This window comes from Haliotis rubra, unplaced genomic scaffold (genome assembly GCF_003918875.1).
Source record: "Haliotis rubra isolate DU_JTF1 unplaced genomic scaffold, ASM391887v1 Scf102, whole genome shotgun sequence".
In the NCBI taxonomy this organism is placed as follows: domain Eukaryota; kingdom Metazoa; phylum Mollusca; class Gastropoda; order Lepetellida; family Haliotidae; genus Haliotis; species Haliotis rubra.
In genome coordinates this window covers 1406289-1432420 of record NW_025764915.1, presented here as the reverse complement: position 1 = coordinate 1432420, position 26132 = coordinate 1406289, and the positions used below count along the sequence as shown (strand labels likewise).

Genomic DNA, 26132 nt, shown 5'->3' with positions numbered 1-26132 from the left:
ATAACTTGATTGTTATGGTGCCGCAGTTTAGTTCTATCAGCTTTAGAGAATACAGAACGAGTCATTAATCTAATAAGTCGACTTTGAATGTTTTTCTTGAAAGGAGAAGTGGCTGTAAAATACCAGAGTTAAGTCGTCCAACTAACTTGTCAGACCTTATATCATTAAAAAATCATTCCTGCTAGACAACGGTACAAGAATTTGTATCGAAACGTCGCACTCTCGTAATAAAGAAGTTGTTAGCCATAAAGTTTGTCAATTTTGTACTTCCCAGCTTCTAAAATGCCACTCAAAGAAGAAAATGCCACTCAAAGAACTTATATCATTACTTAAGAGACCGGCGAACGGAAACTTTCACTGCGTTCCTTGTTTTAGGTTTTATTACTGAGGATACACTGGCCTCAATACACAGCGACAGCAATTCGTAACATTTGTATTGTTGCAGATGTTGTCATTACAATAAGTGTCTTAATATTTCAGAGGTAAACGTGTCAATATTAAGGATGATGACAATTTTTTATGGATATACGACTTCTGTTATTCTGTGAATAGAAAGGCGACGTTTCGACATAGATTCTAATGTCGTTGTCAAGCAAGTGATACATGAGAAACAAATTGAGAGAATATATACATGAGTTGTTATTACAATAGATTGGGGATGAGTTGTTTATACAATAAATGAGGTAGATGTACAACGCTTGTATAGGAGATTGAGTAAGTTGATTGGAAGCCAGTTAGGTGACGTACAAGGACTGAAAGAGATTATACAAATGATAGGAAGCCAGATGAATGTTTATACAAGAGATTGGATCGATGTACACAGCTGTATGACAAAATTAATGTCTCGAAAATAATATCTTGTCATTGTACGTCTGATCAAAATTACAGAAGATCAGCAAGCGGCGTGTCTTGTAAACATTTCTATTCCAAATTCAGATAAGTTAACGCCCTTCATTTACATTATTTTTTGGTACGGTGGTTTATTCCTTATTATAAACATATTTATTATATTAGCTCCCACCTATACCCCGTCGGCGACATTGGCTACATCACCATCGTCTTGTTGAGAAGGGCAGGAGGAGCTGGATGTAGTAATGTCAGCCATGAATCCCATCACCTCTCTAGTCCATTAATGTCAGGTATGTTTTGTATTTCCGAATTATCTGATCTTTGTTTTTGGATAGTTTACAAATGAAGGAAGTCTGTATCTGTGGTAACCTAAGGCCTGAGGTCCATGTCAGATATTTTACGTTGGACTCAGGTGGGTGTTGAATATGACTGGTTCAAATATCTTCTGATATTTGGTTTGTATCTCGTGCAAACACGACACTTACATGGTGTTTGTTTGTTGTTAAACGTCACACCGAGTTCACATGCATTATTCCTCGACACTTAAGGCTCCTTCATTCTTATTTCGAATTGACAGGAATCAAGGAGAATCAGTCAGAAAAATAGATATTTCCAAAATTCGAACCGCATTCGGGAGAGAATGTCAAAATAAACAATTTTTCAAGCTTTGTAAGAAAGCTGTTGGAATACTTAGAACGCACTTCGAACCCGCCTCGAATTATTCTTACTCATTCCAAATGTACTAGATCACGAATGCAGCCCGAATGAATCGGAATACAGAAGGAATAATTATTATTCCTCGCCATTAGGGAACCACCAAATACCGCGATCATGATCAATGAACGCGGCTTGCGACAAGTGTTTTATTACCGATACAGTGAAAACTAGCAACTCCGGCTATGAAGGAAAACCAAGTTCTATGGATAGTGCGACGTTTCGGTGTAGGTACTAACACCGTTATCAAGCATTCATACAAATTGACAGCTCATCACTTGCTTGATAACGGTGTTAGTACCTATACCGAAACGTCGCACTCATTGCAATAAAGAAGTACTATCCATAGAACTTGGTTTTCCTTCATCCATACAACTTCTAAAATGCCTCTCAAAGAAGTCACTCCGGCTATACTTAGCAGTGTTTTCGTATCAAACTTGGGCAACAGAACTTTGTATACTAAATTTCTGCATCTTATCCCATTAAGTTAGTACACACCCTTGAACTGTGCAAACAAACCCCACCCCCACCCCACCCCCACCCCCACCTTCTCAAAAGCTGTATCCGCTCCTGATGCGCACTATATACCTTCTTATTTCGGACCCGTGAAGGTCCGGGTTAGAATATTGGCCTTCAGTAACCCGTGCTTGTCGTAAGAGGCGACTAACAGGGTCGGGGGTCGTCAGGCTCGCTGACTTGGTTGACACATGTCATCGGTTCCCAATTGCGCAGATCGATGATCATGCTGTTGATCACTGGATTGTCTGGTCAAGACTCAATTATTTACAGACCGCCGCCATATAGCTGGAATATTGCTGAGTGCACGTGGCGTAAAACTAAACTAATTGTTTGATGGGCATTCTAGAAGTTGGTGACTCAAAAATGTAACATACAACTTTATGAAAAGCTTGACAACGATGTAAGAATCTACATCGAAACGTCACTTCATGCAATCAATAAGAAGTTGTCATCCATAAAGTTGTATGTTTCGTTTTAAAACTAAACTCACTCACTCGTATTTCGTGTTTCCAAAGTGTCGAGGACTGTTTTCATTGCTACATTAGTTACATAAAGCGAACGTAAAATCTAAAGTGTAGTCTGATTCGAATGAGACATAGGTTATCGTAATGTGAGTATAGTTAGGTCACTTAGGTGCATGCTCAAAGATAATAAGTCAAGCCTGTTTTCACAGGACCTTTCAGAAAAAAGGTATGGGTTAACCAAATGGCATAGGGGTCGGTAGAGTAGCCGAATAGTTAAAGCGTCCGCTCGTCGAACCGGGCAAGATTCTCCGGTTTGTCTGTACCATAGCAACGATTTGGTTTCACTCAGGTGGTGAACTTCCGAGACTTGCATCATCGGGGAATTTGCTCCCAACATTTTGTCGGGGTTGAACCAAGTTCACTCGCATTGTCTGTTGACGTGGACTGAGCTCCATTACTTATTTAAGGACGGTGGTGTAGCCTAATGGTTAAAGCGTCCGCTCGTCACGCTGAAGACCCGGGTTCGATTCCCCACATGAGTACAATGTGTGAAGCCCATTTCTGGTGTCCCCGCCGTGATATTGCTGGAATATTGCTAAAAGAGGCGTAAAACCATACTCACTCACTTATAACATAAGATCACAATATATCCCGATGTATAACAGTAAATGGCCGAATAAAGCAAAATTTAAACTACTGTTTACCTTAGAGGATTATTCACTTGTTAAGAATATTCCAAGATTTATAAGAATTATCAATAACACTATAAAAAGATGAACACACTAATATATTCACTGTTACCAAGTGATAAATGTATCATTTATGTTATAACTTTATTTGTATTGTTCCTGTACCACCAATGGTGGTTTGTCGGAATAAAAGATTGATTGATTGATTGGTAAGTCCTGGCGTTGATTGGTAAGTCCATTCAGACTCAGGTCGTAGTCGTCGTCGTCTACCGCGTTGGTGAAACCCATAAAGACACTGGATCACCAATGATTTGAACTCACGATTCGCGGATCCTGACATGCGACGAAGGTACACAACCCGGCACAGCGATGTGTGTTACTATTTCCATAGACGTATATTAAACATTTGTGAAAAGTTTGGGACGAAAGACGTGTACATATACACTGTACGTGTGGTATAAATAGCCGATGTTTGACGGTACGGATGATAACCATGTCATAAATACATATTTACAATAGTGAGATGTCCACATACACTTCAGACATACGAATTTCCGGCATAAAGTTGGGGCCATTAAAACATCTTCGTCTATGAATTAGGTGAATTATCTATGTCCATGCCCCTTTCATGATTTTAACGCGGCGCAATTCGATAATGAGTCATAGGTTATCATGATGTGAGTAGCTAGGTGCATGCACAAAAATATATGTCAAAAAAGGTTTTCTTAAGACCTTTCTGAAAGAAAAGTAAGGGTAATCAAAATGACATAGGGGGCGGTAGGGTAGCCGAATGGTTTAAGCATCCGCTCGTCACGAAGTCCCAGCTTCGATTTCCCACGTGGGTACAATATACGGGGAATATTGCTAAAACCGGCTTAAAACCATACACACTCACTCACTCAATATGGCACACGACTATATTTCGTTTCAAAATACTACTTTTATACTAAACCCATTACGCGCCTAAAGGGGATACAACTCCGTCGATCGAAATCATTCTGGTTTCACAAATCCAGAATAGGTTCATGGTGCTACAGCGTGATTGGCAGGTGAAAACATCGTCAGACAAGCACCGGCATCTGTGACCCCGATCCTCACTTACATCGCTGGTCTGTTGTACGGGGTGCCGGGAAGAAGCAGACATGGATTTGCCCCTAAACTTTATCATGTATTTGGCAGTTCCTGCCTTGCTTTCGTTGTCTTGGGTGAAATACAGAGGGCTAGAATATATTTTAATTCACTATCGATGGGTGTTCGTTTGTCTGTTTCTCTTGCCCGTCTCTGTGATCTACGATATTTTTATGTACCTGAGGAATTGGCTCGTCTTCCAGTTAAACTCAGCACCGAAGAAGCACGATCAAAAGGTTCAGCACGTGCAGAGACAGGTATGTACTGTTTGCACGTGCATGCGTGCAATTAACATCTTACTACTTCAATGACATTCATGCTTTGTGGTGTTGCTTGTCGCCGGTACTAGTCCTGTCAATAGCTAGCGCTGTCAAGTTTGACATTCGATCCGTGTTGCATGGTTGGAAATGTTAAACATAATCAGAGACCATATACCGATATATGGTCTCTGACATAATCGATGACTGGTTTGTTATTTTTTATTACACAATTTTTAACGTACCGTACATATTTTCCCGTTAAGGGCGTAGGACTGACTATATACCGTTTTAAATTTACAGCGCATACAGTTGATTGGCATCCGTTAGTCGGCCACAGCTTGTTCAACAGCAGGCGAGTTATAGACGCATACCTATGCCCAACTGTGTTTTATGTAGTTATTTTGTATGTACAGGCTCCGTGGTTGGTAATTATAAAAAAGTGTGAATATGCAATTTCAGTGGCAATAAGACTATGGGAAGCGTATTATCATCTGAAGTCCAATTTTGTTCAGTTATTTTCCACTGGCTTATATAAATGGCAATGGAAATTCTGCAGGCCGTATTTCAGTTAATATTATTGATGAAATCTATTGGAGATATGGTTATGGATTCAATTTCAGTGGCCTTAGATGGCATATTCAATAAATGAATATTTTGTTATTCAATAATATAAATTTATTGATACAATGTTAAAAAAATTACTCAATATGTTTTTTGAATATCATCACAGTGTGGCCTGGCAGATTTCTGAAAATAGCAGACACTGTTTTAATTTATAGTTGGCGCCAGATATTATATCTTTACTTAGATTTTTCCTGAAAACAGGAATTTTTAAAATTTTTATACTGGAGCAGCAGTGACAGCTCTTCGGTACAGAGGGGGGTGGGGGGAGGGGGGAGATGGGCTACAGGTTTAATTACTGGCAGCTAGCCACAGATGTTCATTATTATGCCAAACATAAAACTGAGCTATTCTTTACATAAACAGACATATTGGTTGCTAGGAATTCTCACCAACAACTCCGTCACTGTGCTGTCTATTATTAGACCTTTCTTGCATACAGAACATGTAAACACTACAGACTGATATATTTGCCACCACTCCACATTTCACCTCCAGCTTGGCACATCACTGTGTTTCACCCCTATCTAGATCATGTAGACATTGAACTGTGGTGTACCTGCTGTGATGTACCTGCTGAGCAACAGTTGCAGCTGTAAATCTCACATACTGTATTTGATTTTGTCAACACCCACTTAGTTTAGTAAATTGACAAAGGGGGTGGGGGGGAGGCAACACATGTTATATTTGAGATTACACTTTCACAGTTGAGGTGTATATAAAAACGATATTGATTAATTTTGTCAGATAAAACAGTAGAAAACAAAGTTCAATCAATATTGAAACTAAAATAATTTCGAGAATAGTTACTAGGCAGTTATTATGACCCGAAACTGCTGTTTTCTGTTAAAAAAATACCTGGAAATATGGACTGCAACTTTTTTAAGTTAACAGGGAGCCAAATGAGGGGGAAAAAATAAATATTGAGTCACAAAATGTTTTTATATATTTATTTTTAATCTACCTTAGCTAACAGAGTTGAAGAATATGGTAGACCATAGAATACTGATATTGAGCTGAGGAAATCTATACTTGCTCTGACAATACCTTAAAGATTACATCATCTGTCCAGGTGTAAATTTGGTGTCCTCCCATTTGTGAGAACTCCCAGTTGTGAGACACATTAATTAATGGTTCAGTGCACATAGGTGGTGTTTCCACATCCCTACAATGAAAGTGAGATCAGCCCAGCCCAGTACCCACAGGAGGCATAGTCCATTGATGAGTTGACTAATGAAATAGATTTTCAAAGATTATATTTACACAGAAGAAATAGTTCTATAAATATTTTATTGATTCAGAAGAATAACACATATTTATTGACTATTATGAAGTTTGAAAGTAATTTTAGTTTGAACATATTTTATTATTATTTATGAAAATGAATTGGGATTGGTGAAGTATTACTGCTTATGTTAACACCGCTCCCATGCAACATAAAATATAAAACGAAATGGAGGATGTGACGTCATCGATATTGACTATTGCATAAATATATTTTTAAATACATATAAATATATACAGATTACATCAAATGCAACTATTCTCTAAGTAGTCATAATTAGAGACTTACAGCTGTGTGTGTCTAACAAGCTATTTTAGGAATATAAATCAATCACGAGAAGTTGTTGAGTTAATTTAAGCATTTCCCTGAGTAAATTTGAAGCCCTGTGTCTTGATGATATAATCGTGGACGGATTCAAATATATTCTGTTTTACACAAGGACTAAATTCTTTGTTTCCGTTCAAAATATTATCCAGGTTATAAAGGGTAGTTGATATCCACAAGAGCAACATGCACTGTCTATTAAATGTCTGTTATACATATCGGCGATTGGGTCGCTAGATCCGAGCCTGAGGCGGCAGTGAACGATTTGACAATAACAAGAGCCATAATTAAGATCAATATAAATCTTTTTTCGTTTTTTGTAATTAGGTTTTAAAATTCTTTGAGACTGCATGACTCTTTGGAATTTGGCAGGGCATTCTATAAATTTATTGTGTCGGGTAAAAGGGTTTGGCATGAGAGGCAGTTTGACTGGAAATTTCTTGTGTTTCAGAGTTATTTGTTAAACTATAGCTTGTAGTTTCGGAGACGGAGTAAATCTGAGTAGGTAAATTAATTTCTCTTTGATCACAAAGTTACCTACACAAAGTGTTTAATTATTAAAGACATTTACATGAGTATGTTAATCAATTTATCTTATAAAGTTTCATTAAGTAACCTCCACAAGATTCAGTTACATAGCAAATCAGTTAGTAGCTAGGGTGAATCCATTCTATCAGACAGGGGAGTATGGTGTGTTTTCGTTGTTAATTACCTTCTCCACTGTCTCATAACTGGGAGTCTCACAACTGGGAGTTCTCACAAATGGGAGTAGACCGTATATTTCAACGCTCTGCGAGGCAATGCAGATTGCATAATGATGGGAGGGGGGGATGATCCTTTGATCGTTGATCAAATATAACAATCACATGAACAGTTGCCTTATTATTCCTGCAGTTATTCCCAGGACACGGTGTGTTAACTGAGGAATACCACCAGCTGCAGTTTGCCTGTAGATCCCTGTGTATATGTTTGTATTTATACAATGTTGCTAAGTTGCAACATGCTTGCAGAATGTTCTTCTGGAATATTTTGCTTGTAAAATATATGTTTATTATGTTTCAAATATACAAGCACTTTGTTTCACTCAGAGAGATAAGTAAAGACTTTGCTATCAGTGAAGAGTGTCTGTTACATTATTTACACCCATGACTGTATTTTGTATGTGAGAACATTTACATTGACCTACTAGTTTTATGTCCTAAATTGTGGATGCTGACGGAACGAGTGTAAAACATCTCATATCTGTGTATATACATGCAAATTGAATTTTATTTTTGATATTAAATGTTCCTGTATCTATTACAGGTGCATGTTCAGACCCTGATGTTTAACTCATCTGACTGAAAGTCGAGCGAGCTTATGTCATAGCATGTTGCTTATGCAAAGAACTTCTCAGAAACTACAAGACCAATGAAGCTGAAATTCCAGTTTGTTCAAAATGTTCGAATCCTATTTTCAAGATGTCTTTTGTGTCAGTCATAATTGTAAAAACCTATTTATAGCCATTACCTATAATTGTAATCAATATGACCCAAGTGGCGACATGTAAGATATGACCTGAGTGGTCACATGTAAGGTATGACCTGGGCGGTGACATGTAAGATATGACCTGAGTGGTGACATGTAAGATATGACCCAAGTGGCGACATGTAAGTTATGATCTGAGTGGTGACATGTATGGTATGACCTGAGTGGTGACATGTAAGATATGACCTGAGTGGTCACATGTAAGGTATGACCCAGATGGTCACATGTAAGGTATGACCTGGACGGTGACATGTAAGATATGACCTGAGTGGTGACATGTAAGGTATGACCTGGGTGGTGACATGTAAGATATGACTCAGGTGGTGACATGTAAGGTATGACCTGGGCGGTGACATGTAAGATATGACCTGAGTGGTGACATGTAAGGTATGACCTGGGTGGTGACATGTAAGGTATGACCTGAGTGGCGACATGTAAGTTATGATCTGAGTGGTGACATGTATGGTATGACCTGAGTGGTGACATGTAAGATATGACCTGAGTGGTCACATGTAAGGTATGACCCAGATGGTCACATGTAAGGTATGACCTGGACGGTGACATGTAAGATATGACCTGAGTGGTGACATGTAAGGTATGACCTGAGTGGTGACATGTAAGATATGACCCAAGTGGCGACATGTAAGATATGACCTGAGTGGTGACATGTATGGTATGACCTGAGTGGTGACATGTAAGGTATGACCTGAGTGGTGACATGTAAGGTATGACTCTGGTGGTGACATGTAAGGTATGACCTGAGTGGTGACATGTAAGGTATGACCTGGGTGGTGACATGTAAGGTATGACCTGAGTGGTGACATGTATGGTATGACCTGAGTGGTGACATGTAAGGTATGACCTGAGTGGTGACATGTATGGTATGACTCTGGTGGTGACATGTAAGGTATGACCTGAGTGGTGACATGTAAGGTATGACCTGGGTGGTGACATGTAAGGTATGACCCGGGTGGTGACATGTAAGGTATGACCTGAGTGGTGACATGTATGGTATGACCTGAGTGGTGACAAGTATGGTATGACCTGAGTGGTGACATGTAAGGTATGACTCAGGTGGTGACATGTAAGGTATGACCTAGGCGGTGACATGTATGGTATGACCTGAGTGGTGATGTATAAGGTATCACTCAGGTGGTGACGTGTAAGATATGACCTGAGTGGTGACATGTATGGTATGACCTGAGTGGTGACATGTATGGTATGACTCTGGTGGTGACATGTAAGGTATGACCTGAGTGGTGACATGTAAGGTATGACTCTGGTGGTGACATGTAAGGTATGACTCATGTGGTGACATGTAAGGTATGACCTAGACGGTCACATGTATGGTATGACCTGAGTGGTGACATGTAAGGTATGATCTGAGTGGTGACATGTAAGGTATGACCTGAATGGTGACATGTAAGGTATGACCTGAATGGTGACATGTAAGGTATGACCTGAATGGTGACATGTAAGGTATGACCTGAATGGTGACATGTAAGGTATGACCTGAATGGTGACATGTAAGATATGACCTGAGTGGTCACATGTAAGGTATGACCCAGATGGTCACATGTAAGGTATGACCTGGACGGTGACATGTAAGATATGACCTGAGTGGTGACATGTAAGGTATGACCTGAGTGGTGACATGTAAGATATGACCCAAGTGGCGACATGTAAGATATGACCTGAGTGGTGACATGTATGGTATGACCTGAGTGGTGACATGTAAGGTATGACCTGAGTGGTGACATGTAAGGTATGACTCTGGTGGTGACATGTAAGGTATGACCTGAGTGGTGACATGTAAGGTATGACCTGGGTGGTGACATGTAAGGTATGACCTGAGTGGTGACATGTATGGTATGACCTGAGTGGTGACATGTAAGGTATGACCTGAGTGGTGACATGTATGGTATGACTCTGGTGGTGACATGTAAGGTATGACCTGAGTGGTGACATGTAAGGTATGACCTGGGTGGTGACATGTAAGGTATGACCCGGGTGGTGACATGTAAGGTATGACCTGAGTGGTGACATGTATGGTATGACCTGAGTGGTGACAAGTATGGTATGACCTGAGTGGTGACATGTAAGGTATGACTCAGGTGGTGACATGTAAGGTATGACCTAGGCGGTGACATGTATGGTATGACCTGAGTGGTGATATATAAGGTATGACTCAGGTGGTGACGTGTAAGATATGACCTGAGTGGTGACATGTATGGTATGACCTGAGTGGTGACATGTATGGTATGACTCTGGTGGTGACATGTAAGGTATGACCTGAGTGGTGACATGTATGGTATGACTCTGGTGGTGACATGTAAGGTATGACTCATGTGGTGACATGTAAGGTATGACCTAGACGGTCACATGTATGGTATGACCTGAGTGGTGACATGTAAGGTATGATCTGAGTGGTGACATGTAAGGTATGACCTGAATGGTGACATGTAAGGTATGACCTGAATGGTGACATGTAAGGTATGACCTGAATGGTGACATGTAAGGTATGACCTGAATGGTGACATGTAAGGTATGACCTGAATGGTGACATGTAAGGTATGACCTGAATGGTGACATGTAAGGTATGACCTGAATGGTGACATGTAAGGTATGACCTGAATGGTGACATGTAAGGTATGACCTGAATGGTGAGATGTAAGGTATGACCTGAATGGTGACATGTAAGGTATGACCTGAATGGTGACATGTAAGGTATGACCTGAGTGGTGACATGTAAGGTATGATCTGAATGGTGACATGTAAGGTATTACTCAGGTGGTGACATGTAAGGTATGATCTGAATGGTGACATGTAAGGTATGATCTGAATGGTGACATGTAAGGTATTACTCAGGTGGTGACATATAAGGTATTACTCAGGTGGTAACATGTAAGGTATGACTCTGGTGGTGACATATAAGGTATTACTCAGGTGGTAACATGTAAGGTATGACCCAAATGGTCACATGTAAGGTATGACCCAGATGGTCACATGTAAGGTATGACCTGAGTGGTGACATGTAAGGTATTACTCAGGTGGTGACATATAAGGTATTACTCAGGTGGTAACATGTAAGGTATGACTCTGGTGGTGACATATAAGGTATTACTCAGGTGGTAACATGTAAGGTATGACTCTGGTGGTGACATATAAGGTATTACTCAGGTGGTGACATGTAAGGTATGACTCTGGTGGTGACATATAAGGTATTACTCAGGTGGTAACATGTAAGGTATGACCCAAATGGTCACATGTAAGGTATGACCCAGATGGTCACATGTAAGGTATGACCCAAATGGTCACATGTAAAGTATGACCCAGATGGTCACATGTAAGGTATGACCTGAGTGGTGACATGTAAGGTATGACCCAGATGGTCACATGTAAGGTATGACCTGAGTGGTGACATGTAAGGTATTACTCAGGTGGTGACATGTAAGGTATTACTCAGGTGGTGACATGTAAGGTATGACTCAGGTGGTGACATATAAGGTATTACTCAGGTGGTAACATGTAAGGTATGACTCTGGTGGTGACATATAAGGTATTACTCAGGTGGTAACATGTAAGGTATGACCCAAATGGTCACATGTAAGGTATGACCCAGATGGTCACATGTAAGGTATGACCTGAGTGGTAACATGTAAGGTATGACCTGAGTGGTAACATGTAAGGTATGACCCAAATGGTCACATGTCAGGTATGACCCAGATGGTCACATGTAAGGTATGACCTGGGTGGTGACATGTAAGGTATGACTCAGGTGGTGACATGTAAGGTATGACTCTGGTGGTGACATGTAAGGTATGACCCAGATGGTCACATGTAAGGTATGACCTGAGTGGTAACATGTATGGTATGACCTGAGTGGTGACATGTAAGGTATGACCCAGGTGGTGACATGTAAGGTATGACTCAGGTGGTGACATGTAAGGTATGACTCTGGTGGTGACATGTAAGGTATGACCCAGATGGTGACATGTAAGGTATGACCTGAGTGGTGACATGTATGGTATGACCCAAATGGTCACATGTCAGGTATGACCCAGATGGTCACATGTAAGGTATGACCTGGGTGGTGACATGTAAGGTATGACTCAGGTGGTGACATGTAAGGTATGACTCTGGTGGTGACATGTAAGGTATGACCCAGATGGTCACATGTAAGGTATGACCTGAGTGGTAACATGTATGGTATGACCTGAGTGGTGACATGTAAGGTATGACCCAGGTGGTGACATGTAAGGTATGACTCAGGTGGTGACATGTAAGGTATGACTCTGGTGGTGACATGTAAGGTATGACCCAGATGGTGACATGTAAGGTATGACCTGAGTGGTGACATGTATGGTATGACCTGAGTGGTGACATGTAAGGTATGACCCAGGTGGTGACATGTAAGGTATGACCCAGATGGTCACATGTAAGGTATGACCCAGATGGTCACATGTAAGGTATGACTCAGGTGGCGACATGTAAGGTATGACCTAGGTGGTGACATGTAAGGTGTGACCCAGGTGGTGACATGTAAGGTATGACCTGGGTGGTGAAATGTATGGTATGACCTGAGTGGTGACATGTAAGGTATGACTGGTGGTGACATGTAAGGTATGACCCAGGTGGTGACATGTAAGGTATGACCTGGGTGGTGAAATGTATGGTATGACCTGAGTGGTGACATGTAAGGTATGACTGGTGGCGACATGTAAGGTATGACCTGGGTGGTGACATGTATGGTATGAGCTGAGTGGTGACATGTATGGTATGACTGGTGGTGACATGTCAGGTATGACTGGTGGTGACATGTAAGGTATGATCTGAGTGGTGACATGTAAGGTATGATCTGAGTGGTGACATGTAAGGTATGACTGGTGGTGACATGTAAGGTATGACTCAGGTGGTGACATGTAAGGTATGACTGGTGGTGACATGTAAGGTATGATCTGAGTGGTGACATGTAAGGTATGATCTGAGTGGTGACATGTAAGGTATGACTGGTGGTGACATGTAAGGTATGACTCAGGTGGTGACATGTAAGGTATGACTGGTGGTGACATGTAAGGTATGATCTGAGTGGTGACATGTAAGGTATGATCTGAGTGGTGACATGTAAGGTATGACTGGTGGTGACATGTAAGGTATGACTCAGGTGGTGACATGTAAGGTATGATCTGAGTGGTGACATGTAAGGTATGACTGGTGGTGACATGTAAGGTATGATCTGAGTGGTGACATGTAAGGTATGACTGGTGGTGACATGTAAGGTATGACTCAGGTGGTGACATGTAAGGTATGACTGGTGGTGACATGTAAGGTATGATCTGAGTGGTGACATGTAAGGTATGATCTGAGTGGTGACATGTAAGGTATGACTGGTGGTGACATGTAAGGTATGACTCAGGTAGTGACATGTAAGGTATGATCTGAGTGGTGACATGTAAGGTATGACCCAGGTGGCGACATGTATGGTATGATCTGAGTGGTGACATGTAAGGTGACCCGAGTGATATCATTTAAGGCATGAAGCCCTACCCCCCACCTGTCACCCCTTCACCTCCATTGATTTGTTCAGACACCTTACTTGTCAATCAGCTTATAGTCTACCTCTCAGTCAGTTGAGTTGGATTTTGCCTTGGATTCACAACAGCCATATCTTGGATCCATCTTTGAAAGAATTTTCCAAAGAAGTCACCATTTAACTCACATCGTCAATATTTCAGCTATGTCATATTTCAAAGGGAAGATTGTTAGATATCTAGATGACCTTTGCCGTGGTTTATAAGGAGGAACTATTGATAGCTAGGACCTTGAATGATCTGAGTGATGCTGTCTGAGAAGAGTGTCATGAATCAAGTAGGAATCTTAAAGTGAGATTTAAATAAGGACAGGCTTCCTTCTTGAGTTTTTATTTTGATAACTTTTCTTGATAATAGCTACTTGGTATGTCCTTGTAATCATGGGATGTTATTCATGGATTCGTCAAGCCTTTGTAGTGTCATGTTTGTTCTGATGTTGATCTTGTATTGGCAAACACCCTGGACCCCTTCTTGTCCCCATTTTCAGGATGAGTATTGAGAAGTATTTGTTTCTCCAGTGTGTAACTGTTACATGAACAGAATAGGACATTTTCTTTATGCTGGTTGTATTTAATTTGAACATAGTATATCAATGTTTTTCCTGTTTAACATAACAGATCATATGATTCATTCATGACAGTGAAGTGTTTATTTCCTAATTAATCTAACCCACATTGAGCAAAATATTTTAAAGGCATGTAACACATTATGTAATATGAACACTCTTCAGTTTGCCTTTCACGGTGCAATGCCCCTGTCACAATCATCAGGAAATAACTATCAAAATATTACATTAAAAACTTTTGATGAAAAACAACAAGTATGGTATATTTGTGTACACTTACCAGGCTTCTTGAGTCAAGGTCATGATGATTAAACATGCACTGAGGAGGGGGTCCTTGATCAAACACATATATCTCAAGAGGAAATTAGTTCTTTAGCATGCCTGTTGACATCACATCTCTGGGGTTGGGCTGGATGACACATCACCAAGCCTCAATGTTCACAGAGTTCCACCACTTACTTCCTAAGTCTGGTCTGTGATGGCTTTGTTGTAGACATCAAGTAGGTATGTTCATACTGATATATAGTTTGGGAGACTTGTGTCCTGTTCATCTGCTGAGGCCTGAATAAATTCACACAGCCAGACCAGTTGTTTGTACTGTGTTAGGGAACGTGTTCATAGAATAATAATTGACAGAAATGACAAATATGCAATACGAATATATGCTCCGACTGAACATCTTTCAGTTGCAGCTTTCATTTTGAGAGTTTTGTGAGTTATCTTCAAATCAAGCCTGACTAGAAGTTTTGCTAAGTATTCAGCATTTTGGCATGTTACCTTGGAACGTGTCACCGAAACATTACAAGTATTCCTGGATTTATGAAATTTTATGCTGTTCTGCTTTATTTCATCTCTGTTAAGAACGTTCAGACAGGCATCTTAATATGCTCTTAACTGAACACATTTCAAAATATTACTTCACAATTTTTCAGCGTTTGCCAAAATGATAGAACTTACAGGAAATCAAAATCTTTTGACATGGACAGATTGCTATTAGGAAGATTAGTGTGTGCGTGAAAGAGGAATATGTCTCACTCTAATAACACGTGTACTTTCTCACCCCTGACCAGCGTCGTCTGCTGGCTGTGAGCACAGTGGTGTCCTTGACCCACAGAGAAATGCTGGTGTATTGTGTAACCAGAAGGGTATGATCATCCTCTTTATTACCCACGTGGTCAACGTATGGGTGGTTGCATACTTATCTCGTACGTCACACGAGTGTCGTATCGCGTTGACCTGTGTCGTAACGACTTGACCTGAGATTATAACGATTTGATTGGATAACCGATGACCTCTCAATTAGGTCACATTCTGATGTAACTATTTTTTCATTCTTAACAAACACGTGAATTCATTCATTCTACAACTTAAATGCATTGTGGGAATGTACCATTGCGAACGTTGCCATGTCGCTGTTTAATTGTTAGTCGAACTGTGACAATATATCTGTCGAAAAACATAAACGCAATGTTTCCACCAGTGATGTTAGCCGAACGAAGCAACTGCAAACCAAGAAACGGGGTGCTACGGAGTAGTTTACTGTAGGAGGCTGTACGAGGCGATGACAACTGACATGCATCGTGACGTCGGTTACCAAGGCAGTGACGTCATTACGGTGTGACGTCATGCAAATATTGTACTACAGTACAACACTCTTCCGCAACCTCTTTATGAAACCGGTTTCGGTTTGAAACCCAAAAATAACAAAAATACGCTATTTTGTCAAATTTAATGCATGTAAGAAGTGGGTAATAAATAAAATACCACACTCGGTCTCATTACATACGAATTATACGAAACTCGTGACCTTCCTATGGTATCTGACCTCGCTTTCGCTCGGTTTTAAACCATAGGAAGGACACTCGTTTCGTATAATTCGTATGTAATGAGACCTCGTGTAGTATTCTCTATGTATGCAAGGGACCCGTGATGATCTGGGTTAGAATTGATCTTCAGTAAGCTATGCTTGTTGTAAGAGGCGACTAATCATAGATCGGGTGGCCAGGCTCACGGACTTGGTTCACACATGTCATCGTATCCCAATTGCGTAGATCGATGCTCATGCTGTTAATCACTTGTTTTTCTGGTCCAGACTGGATTATTTACAGACTGCCACCATATAGCTGGAATATTTCTCAGTTCGGCTTAAAACTGAACTCTCTCATTCACTCTGTATGCAAGGAAGTTAACTGACTATTTAAGTCGAGTGTCCAACCTTGCTGAACTATGCAGGTACTTCGTAAAATGATCGTTAGTGCCACCACTGGCTGCTACAAGTTATTCCTTTCAGTGTCCCTGATTTGACCAATCAGATTCTACCTCTCATAACATATCAGGATGACCTGACCAATAATCAAGATCATTATGTGACAAGTCAGAAGTTCATCTGACCACCAATGCACCTTGATTAAAACATGAAATGGAACTGGACTTCTGTAATCACCCTTGCCTCATGGAGAAGGGTAGTGATAATCTCAGCTTTGTTATCTGGAAATACTTGTAAATGCCGTTAGTATTTGACGTCCTTGAGATTGTAGCCGAACGCATTAGTGTATTGTAGCCTGGTACTGAGTTAGCATAAAATTGCAATATGAAAGTCCAGTCAATGACCACCTTAAACCTGTCGCCACCATCGTGGTTTGAGCAGCCATGCAGGGCTAGGTTCTGGCCAGCACACACCTGTAGAAACTGCTGGGATTATTATGTTTTTTTAATTTCTGGAAATGTGAAACAGTAATATTGGCGATGTGCTGGTTTTAAACGCTTAACAAGTACAGGGCATATCATGTTAGGTGCACTAAAAAATGTTACAAGTATGATCATACAGTAAAAACTTAATAAATTTATGACCAGTCAGTTCTTTTCTGTTTTTTATTTAACAATAAGGTTAGGGTGATTTGAAATTATGATAAATGTGATTAAACCAAACAATCATAGAATTGTTATTGGTGATTATGTAGAGGGAGCAATCTTATTATTCCGGCAGCATCCATTGTCACGTGCTGGCCGCGTGATGCATTGAATTTTAATTATTCCATTAACGACGGTCCATGCATATGTGACGCTGCATTTAGTCAGTAAATAGACATACAGGTATAAACTGAAAAGGCAACTCAAGGTGTTATTGTGCTTTTGTCTTATCAACATTAGTGGTGTTCCAATTAATTGAAATAATCGAAGATTGGTCGCAGTGACCAAACAACCAAGCAATCGATCACATTTTCTCATAATCGAACATAAACAATTTTGGAACTACTGTTTTAGTCTTTGAAATACTTGACAATGGAACATATCTTAGAAGTTGTCAGGCCCTGGAAATATGTTTATTTCTTAGAAAACCCACTTCACTAACTGAAAAGTCATGACTGAATATTTCTCTAAGACTCCAGGAAGTTTATGTTCATGATATATTAGTCATCACTTTAAAGTAACAAGTTGCAACATGTTATACTTTTCTGCAGTAACAACCTGGAAAGGAAAATCTGAAAAATGACGCTAACCAATTTTGTTCGATGATTGTTCGTTGGTAATGAAGCAATCATCAATTGTGAGATTTCAACCAATTCCCAACACTAATCAACATGTATTTTATGTATGTTTGTATTCAAGCAATTTAAACTAATTGTGGTTGTAGTATTTTAGTTAAAGGCATATTTCACTATTGAAGGTTTTTTGCATTGATGTTTTTAATTGTTAGACAGTCTTACTTCCTGGTGTGATGTTACTTGGTTTAACCTATTGCCATGTGTTGTGTCTGCAGGTGAGAAGGTGGCGTGACGATGGCGCTCTCACCCCGATGTGTACAGCCAGACCAGGCTGGTCCAATGTCAGCTTCAGACGTGGTCTATACAAGAAAAAACTCCGCAACATCCAAGTCAACCTCATCGACATCCTCAATATTGATACAGAACGTAAGGTGGTTCGAGTTGAGCCATTGGCTAGCATGGGTCAGCTGACTGCCTTCCTCAACCCCCTTGGCTGGACTCTCCCAGTCCTACCTGAACTTGATGATCTCACTGTGGGTAAGTTGGTAACAGGGGGCTGACAGTTAGAGCCAGTATTTACATGCCAGGCTATAACCAGCGTGATGTTGGTAACAGGGGGCTGACAGTTAGAGCCAGTATTTACATGCCAGGCTATAACCAGCGTGATTGTTTTGTCCACACAGATGTCAGGGTTACATCTGGTCTTCAATAAACCATCCTTGTTGTAACAGGATCTGGTGGTCTGACTAGCCGACTTGGTTGACAGATGTCATCGTATCCCAACTATGCCTGTGATGATCCGGGATAGAATTGGTCTTCAGCAATCCATCCTTGTCGTAACAGGCAACTGACTGACTGACTGACTGAGTTTAGTTTTACGCCGCTTTTAGCAATATTCCAGCAATATCACGGCGGGGGACACCAGAAATGGGCTTAACACATTGTGCCCATGTGGGGAATCGAACCCGGGTCTTCGGCGTTACGAGCCAACGCTTTAACCACTAGGCTACCCCACCGCCCCTAACAGGCAACTAATGGGAGCGGGTGGTCAGGCTCGCTGACTTGGTCGACACATGTCATCACATCCCAGCTAAGTAGATCGATGCTCAAGATATTAATCACTTGATTGTCTGGTCCAGACTGGATTGTGGGCCAGTGTATCCATAGGTTCATTTCCATACTGTCTGGTTGTTGGACACTGTACTGGGCTGCGGTCTGTATAAGTGTCTACGTGCATACATTGCCATTTATCCTGTCAGTGTAGCACAATCTCCATGTAGCACTGGAACGTCCATGTTGCAGACTGTGTATCACCTGGTTCGGAGCCAGTGACGCAGTGTCATGCCATTCGAACCTTGCTTAGCCAGACACTTGTATTCTCTCTGATATGAGGATAAATGAGTGTGTTAGTTTGGTTTTACGCTGCTTTTAGCAATATTCCAGCAATATCATGCTGGGGGACACCAGAAATTGGCTTCACACATTGTACCCATGTGGGGAATCAAACCCAGGTCTTTGGCGTGACAAGCCAATGCTTTCACCACTCTGCTACCCCACCGCCCCATGTGGATAAATGACCCATGAAGATCTGGGTTAGAATTGCTCTTCATCACCTGATGCTTGTAATAGGTGACAACAAGATCAGGTGGCTTGCCCTCCTGTCATTGTATCCCATTTGCGTATTTCGATGCTCGTGATGTTAATCACTGAATTATCTGGTCCAAGCTCAGTCATGTAGCGGGAATATTGCTCAGTTTGACCTTAAACAAAAAAAAAACTAACAACAAAACCAAAATTCCATGCAAGCACTAAAACAAACTTTGGTACCAGGAATATTTTATTGGAAGAACATGTTATCTTAGTTATAGTGTACCTCTTTGTTACAACTGATCGCCATCGCCGGACATATTGGATGTATAGCATGGCTTGATTAGTCATGGTTGAAATATCTCTTGTGAAATATGTCGAGCCACAGTGAAGAGTCATTTCCTGAAGCCTGTTGTAGTGTACCTCTTTGTTACAACTGATCGCCATCGCCGGACATATTGGATGTATAGCATGGCTTGATTAGTCATGGTTGAAATATCTCTTGTGAAATATGTCTAGCCACAGTTAAGAGGAAATTCCTGAAGCCTGTTGTAGCGTGTGATACCATATTTGCCATTGCCAGCCATCTAGAAAATAGCTGAACCAGGTCGATCATTTAACCCACCAAAAAGTTAAATTTGTTGTTTTGAGATTGAGTGCGAGCATTGTTAGATGGTGATATTAAAACTTTTTCATTAATAATTACGATCAAATTGTTATTATTTTGTACTAGAATCTGTGAAAAACACGTAAAAATTATGAGTGTAGTGTAGATGTTAATACTTCCTGGAGTAGTACCACCCTTGTATAACTGTTGATACTTGCTGGAGTAGTACCACCCTTGTATAACTGTTGCAGGAGTAGTACCACCCTTGTATAACTGTTGATACTTGCTGGAGTAGTACCACCCTTGTATAACTGTTGATACTTGCTGGAGTAGTACCACCCTTGTATAACTGTTGATACTTGCTGGAGTAGTACCACCCTTGTATAACTGTTGATACTTGCTGGAGTAGTACCACCCTTGTATAACTGTTGATACTTGCTGGAGTAGTACCACCCTTGTATAACTGTTGATACTTGCTGGAGTAGTACCACCCTTGTATAACTGTTGATACTTGCTGGAGTAGTACCACCCCTGTATAACTGTTGATACTTGCTGGAGTAGTACCATTCTTGTATAACTGTTGATACTTGCTGGAGTAGTACCACCCCTGTATAACTGTTGATACTTGCTGGAGTAGTACCACCCTTGTATAACTGTTGATACTTGCTGGAGTAGTACCACCCTTGTAGTAACTGTTGATACTTGCTGGAGTAGTACCACCCTTGTATAACTGTTGCTGGTGTAGGACCACCCTTGTATAACTGTTGATACTTGCTGGTGTAGTACCACCCTTGTATAACTGTTGATACTTGCTGGTGTAGTACCACCCTTGTATAACTGTTGATACTTGCTGGAGTAGTACCACCCTTGTATAACTGTTGATACTTGCTGGAGTAGTACCACCCTTGTATAACTGTTGATACTTGCTGGAGTAGTACCACCCTTGTATAACTGTTGATACTTGCTGGTGTAGTACCACCCTTGTATAACTGTTGATACTTGCTGGAGTAGTACCACCCTTGTATAACTGTTGATACTTGCTGGAGTAGTACCACCCTTGTATAACTGTTGATACTTGCTGGAGTAGTACCACCCTTGTATAACTGTTGATACTTGCTGGAGTAGTACCACCCTTGTATAACTGTTGATACTTGCTGGAGTAGTACCACCCTTGTATAACTGTTGATACTTGCTGGAGTAGTACCACCCTTGTATAACTGTTGATACTTGCTGGAGTAGTACCACCCTTGTATAACTGTTGATACTTGCTGGAGTAGTACCACCCTTGTATAACTGTTGATACTTGCTGGAGTAGTACCACCCTTGTATAACTGTTGATACTTGCTGGAGTAGTACCACCCTTGTATAACTGTTGATACTTGCTGGAGTAGTACCACCCTTGTATAACTGTTGATACTTGCTGGAGTAGTACCATTCTTGTATAACTGTTGATACTTGCTGGAGTAGTACCACCCTTGTATAACTGTTGATACTTGCTGGAGTAGTACCACCCTTGTATAACTGTTGATACTTGCTGGAGTAGTACCACCCTTGTATAACTGTTGATACTTGCTGGAGTAGTACCACCCTTGTATAACTGTTGATACTTGCTGGAGTAGTACCACCCTTGTATAACTGTTGATACTTGCTGGAGTAGTACCACCCCTGTATAACTGTTGATACTTGCTGGTGTAGTACCACCCTTGTATAACTGTTGATACTTGCTGGAGTAGTACCACCCTTGTATAACTGTTGATACTTGCTGGAGTAGTACCACCCTTGTATAACTGTTGATACTTGCTGGAGTAGTACCACCCTTGTATAACTGTTGATACTTGCTGGAGTAGTACCACCCCTGTATAACTGTTGATACTTGCTGGAGTAGTACCACCCTTGTATAACTGTTGATACTTGCTGGAGTAGTACCACCCTTGTATAACTGTTGATACTTGCTGGAGTAGTACCACCCTTGTATAACTGTTGATACTTGCTGGAGTAGTACCACCCTGTATAACTGTTGCTGGAGTAGTACCACCCTTGTATAACTGTTGATACTTGCTGGAGTAGTACCACCCTTGTATAACTGTTGATACTTGCTGGAGTAGTACCACCCTTGTATAACTGTTGATACTTGCTGGAGTAGTACCACCCTTGTATAACTGTTGATACTTGCTGGAGTAGTACCACCCTTGTATAACTGATACTTTGCTTGCTGGAGTAGTACCACCCTTGTATAACTGTTGATACTTGCTGGAGTAGTACCACCCTTGTATAACTGTTGATACTTGCTGGAGTAGTACCACCCTTGTATAACTGTTGATACTTGCTGGAGTAGTACCAACCTTGTATAACTGTTGATACTTGCTGGAGTAGTACCACCCTTGTATAACTGTTGATACTTGCTGGAGTAGTACCACCCTTGTATAACTGTTGATACTTGCTGGAGTAGTACCACCCTGTATAACTGTTGATACTTGCTGGAGTAGTACCACCCTTGTATAACTGTTGATACTTGCTGGAGTAGTACCACCCTTGTATAACTGTTGATACTTGCTGGAGTAGTACCACCCTTGTATAACTGTTGATACTTGCTGGAGTAGTACCACCCTCTTGTATAACTGTTGATACTTGCTGGAGTAGTACCACCTTGTATAACCTTGTATAACTGTTGATACTTGCTGGAGTAGTACCACCCTTGTATAACTGTTGATACTTGCTGGAGTAGTACCACCCTTGTATAACTGTTGATGCTTGCTGGAGTAGTACCCTTGTATAACTGTTGATACTGTTGCTGGAGTAGTACCACCCTTGTATAACTGTTGATACTTGCTGGAGTAGTACCACCCTTGTATAACTGTTGATACTTGCTGGAGTAGTACCACCCTTGTATAACTGTTGATACTTGCTGGAGTAGTACCACCCTTGTATAACTGTTGATACTTGCTGGAGTAGTACCACCCTTGTATAACTGTTGATACTTGCTGGAGTAGTACCACCCTTGTATAACTGTTGATACTTGCTGGAGTAGTACCACCCTTGTATAACTGTTGATACTTGCTGGAGTAGTACCACCCTTGTATAACTGTTGATACTTGCTGGAGTAGTACCATTCTTGTATAACTGTTGATACTTGCTGCTGGAGTAGTACCACCCTTGTATAACTGTTGATACTTGCTGGAGTAGTACCACCCTTGTATAACTGTTGATACTTTGCTGGAGTAGTACCACCCTTGTATAACTGTTGATACTTGCTGGATACTTGTAGTACCACCCTTTGTATAACTGTTGATACTTGCTGGAGTAGTACCACCCTTGTATAACTGTTGATACTTGCTGGAGTAGTACCACCCCTGTATAACTGTTGCTGCTAGTGTAGGACCACCCCTGTATAACTGTTGATACTTGCTGGAGTAGTACCACCCTTGTATAACTGTTGATACTTGCTGGAGTAGTACCACCCTTGTATAACTGTTGATACTTGCTGGAGTAGTACCACCCTTGTATAACTGTTGATACTTGCTGGAGTAGTACCACCCTGTATAACTGTTGATACTTGCTGGAGTAGTACCACCCTTGTATAACTGTTGATACTTGCTGGAGTAGTAGTTGTATAACTGTTGTATAACTAGTACCACCCTTGTATAACTGTTGATACTTGTAGTACCACCCTTGTATAACTGTTGATACTTGCTGGAGTAGTACCACCCCTGTATAACTGTTGATACTTGCTGGAGTAGTACCACCCTTGTATAACTGTTGATACTTGCTGGAGTAGTACCACCCCTGTATAACTGTTGATACTTGCTGGAGTAGTACCACCCTTGTATAACTGTTGATACTTTGGTAGGTACCACCTGTATAACTGTTGATACTAACTGTTGATGCTTGCTGGTGTAGTACCACCCTTGTATAACTGTTGATACTTGCTGGAGTAGTACCACCCTTGTATAACTGTTGCAGGAGCAGTACCACCCTTGTATAACTGTTGCTGGAGTAGTACCACCCTTGTATAACTGTTGCAGGAGCAGTACCACCCTGGTATAACTGTTGATACTTGCTGGAGTAGTACCACCCTTGTATAACTGTTGCAGGAGCAGTACCACCCTGTATAACTGTTGCTGGAGCAGTACCACCCTTGTATAACTGTTGACTGTTGCTGGAGTAGTACCACCCTTGTATAACTGTTGATACTTGCTGCTGTAGTACCGATGTACCACCTTGTATAACTGTTGATGCTTGCTGGAGTAGTACCACCCTTGTATAACTGTTGATACTTGCTGGAGTAGTACCACCCCTGTATAACTGTTGATACTTGCTGGTGTAGTACCACCCTTGTATAACTGTTGATACTTGCTGGAGTAGTACCACCCTTGTATAACTGTTGATGCTTTGGAGGTAGTACCACCCTTGTATAACTGTTTGCTTGCTGTAAGTAGTACCACCCTGTATAACTGTTGATGCTTGCTGGAGTAGTACCACCCTTGTATAACTGTTGATACTTGCTGGAGTAAGTACCACCCTTGTATAACTGTTGATACTTGCTGGAGTAGTACCACCCTGTATAACTGTTGATACTTGCTGGTGTAGTACCACCCTTGTATAACTGTTGATACTACTTGCTGGAGCAGTACCATTCTTGTATAACTGTTGGATACTTGCTGGAGTACCACCCTTGTATAACTGTTGACTGTTGCTGGAGTAAGTACCACCCTGTATGTATAACTCATTGATACTTGCTGGAGTAGTACCACCCTTGTATAACTGTTGATACTTGCTGGAGTAGTACCACCCTTGTATAACTGTTGATACCTTGCTGCATGGTATTGGTGTAATACCCCTGTTGATACTTGCTGGAGTGTATAACTGTTGATACTTGCTGGAGTAGTACCACCCTTGTATAACTGTTGATACTTGCTGGAGTAGTACCACCATTCTTGTATAACTGTTGATACTTGCTGGAGTAGTACCACCTTGTATAACTGTTGATACTTGCTGGAGTAGTACCACCCTTGTATAACTGTTGATACTTGCTGGAGTAGTACCACCCTGTGTAATAACTGTTGATACTTGCTGAGTAGTACCACCCTTGTATAACTGTTGATACTTGCTGGAGAAAATACCACCCCTGTATAACTGTTGATACTTGCTGGAGTAGTACCACCCTTGTATAACTGTTGATACTTGCTGGAGTAGGTACCACCCTTGTATAACTGTTGATACTTGCTGGAGTAGTTACCAGTACCACCCTTGTATAACTGTTGATACTTGCTGGAGTAGTACCACCCTTGTATAACTGTTGATACTTGCTGGAGTAGTACCACCATTCTTGTATAACTGTTGATACTTGCTGGAGTAGTACCACCCTTGTATAACTGTTGATACTTGCTGGGAGTAGTACCACCCTTGTATAACTGTTGATACTTGCTGGAGTAGTACCACCCTTGTATAACTGTTGATACTTGCTGGAGTAGTACCACCCTTGTATAACTGTTGATACTTGCTGAGTAGTACCACCCTTGTATAACTGTTGATACTTGCTGGAGTAAGTACCACCCTTGTATAACTGTTGATACTTGCTGGAGTAAAGTTACCACCCTTGTATAACTGTTGATACTTGCTGGAGTAGTACCACCCTTGTATAACTGTTGATACTTGCTGGAGTAGTACCACCCTTGTATAACTGTTGATACTTGCTGGATTAGTAGTAACCACCCTTGTATAACTGTTGATACTTGCTGGAGTAGTACCACCTTGTATAACTGTTGATACTTGCTGGAGTAGTACCACCCTTGTATAACTGTTGATACTTGCTGGAGTAGTACCACCCTTGTATAACTGTTGATACTTGCTGGAGTAGTACCACCCTTGTATAACTGTTGATACTTGCTGGAGTAGTACCACCCTTGTATAACTGTTG

At 41.0% G+C, this 26132-nt stretch overlaps 1 protein-coding gene across 1 annotated transcript in view; it reads left to right on the top strand.

Moving 5' to 3' along the window:
* The first annotated feature begins 4294 nt into the window (after positions 1 to 4294).
* Positions 4295 to 26132, top strand: part of LOC124270270 (delta(24)-sterol reductase-like) — a 48373-nt gene continuing 26535 nt past the window's right edge. Inside the window, exons 1-2 of the mRNA XM_046705310.1 lie at positions 4295 to 4620; positions 18297 to 18558. Of these exons, the coding sequence (XP_046561266.1) occupies positions 4378 to 4620; positions 18297 to 18558 (505 nt within the window). The 5' untranslated portion in view covers positions 4295 to 4377. The remainder of the gene's footprint in view (positions 4621 to 18296; positions 18559 to 26132) is intronic.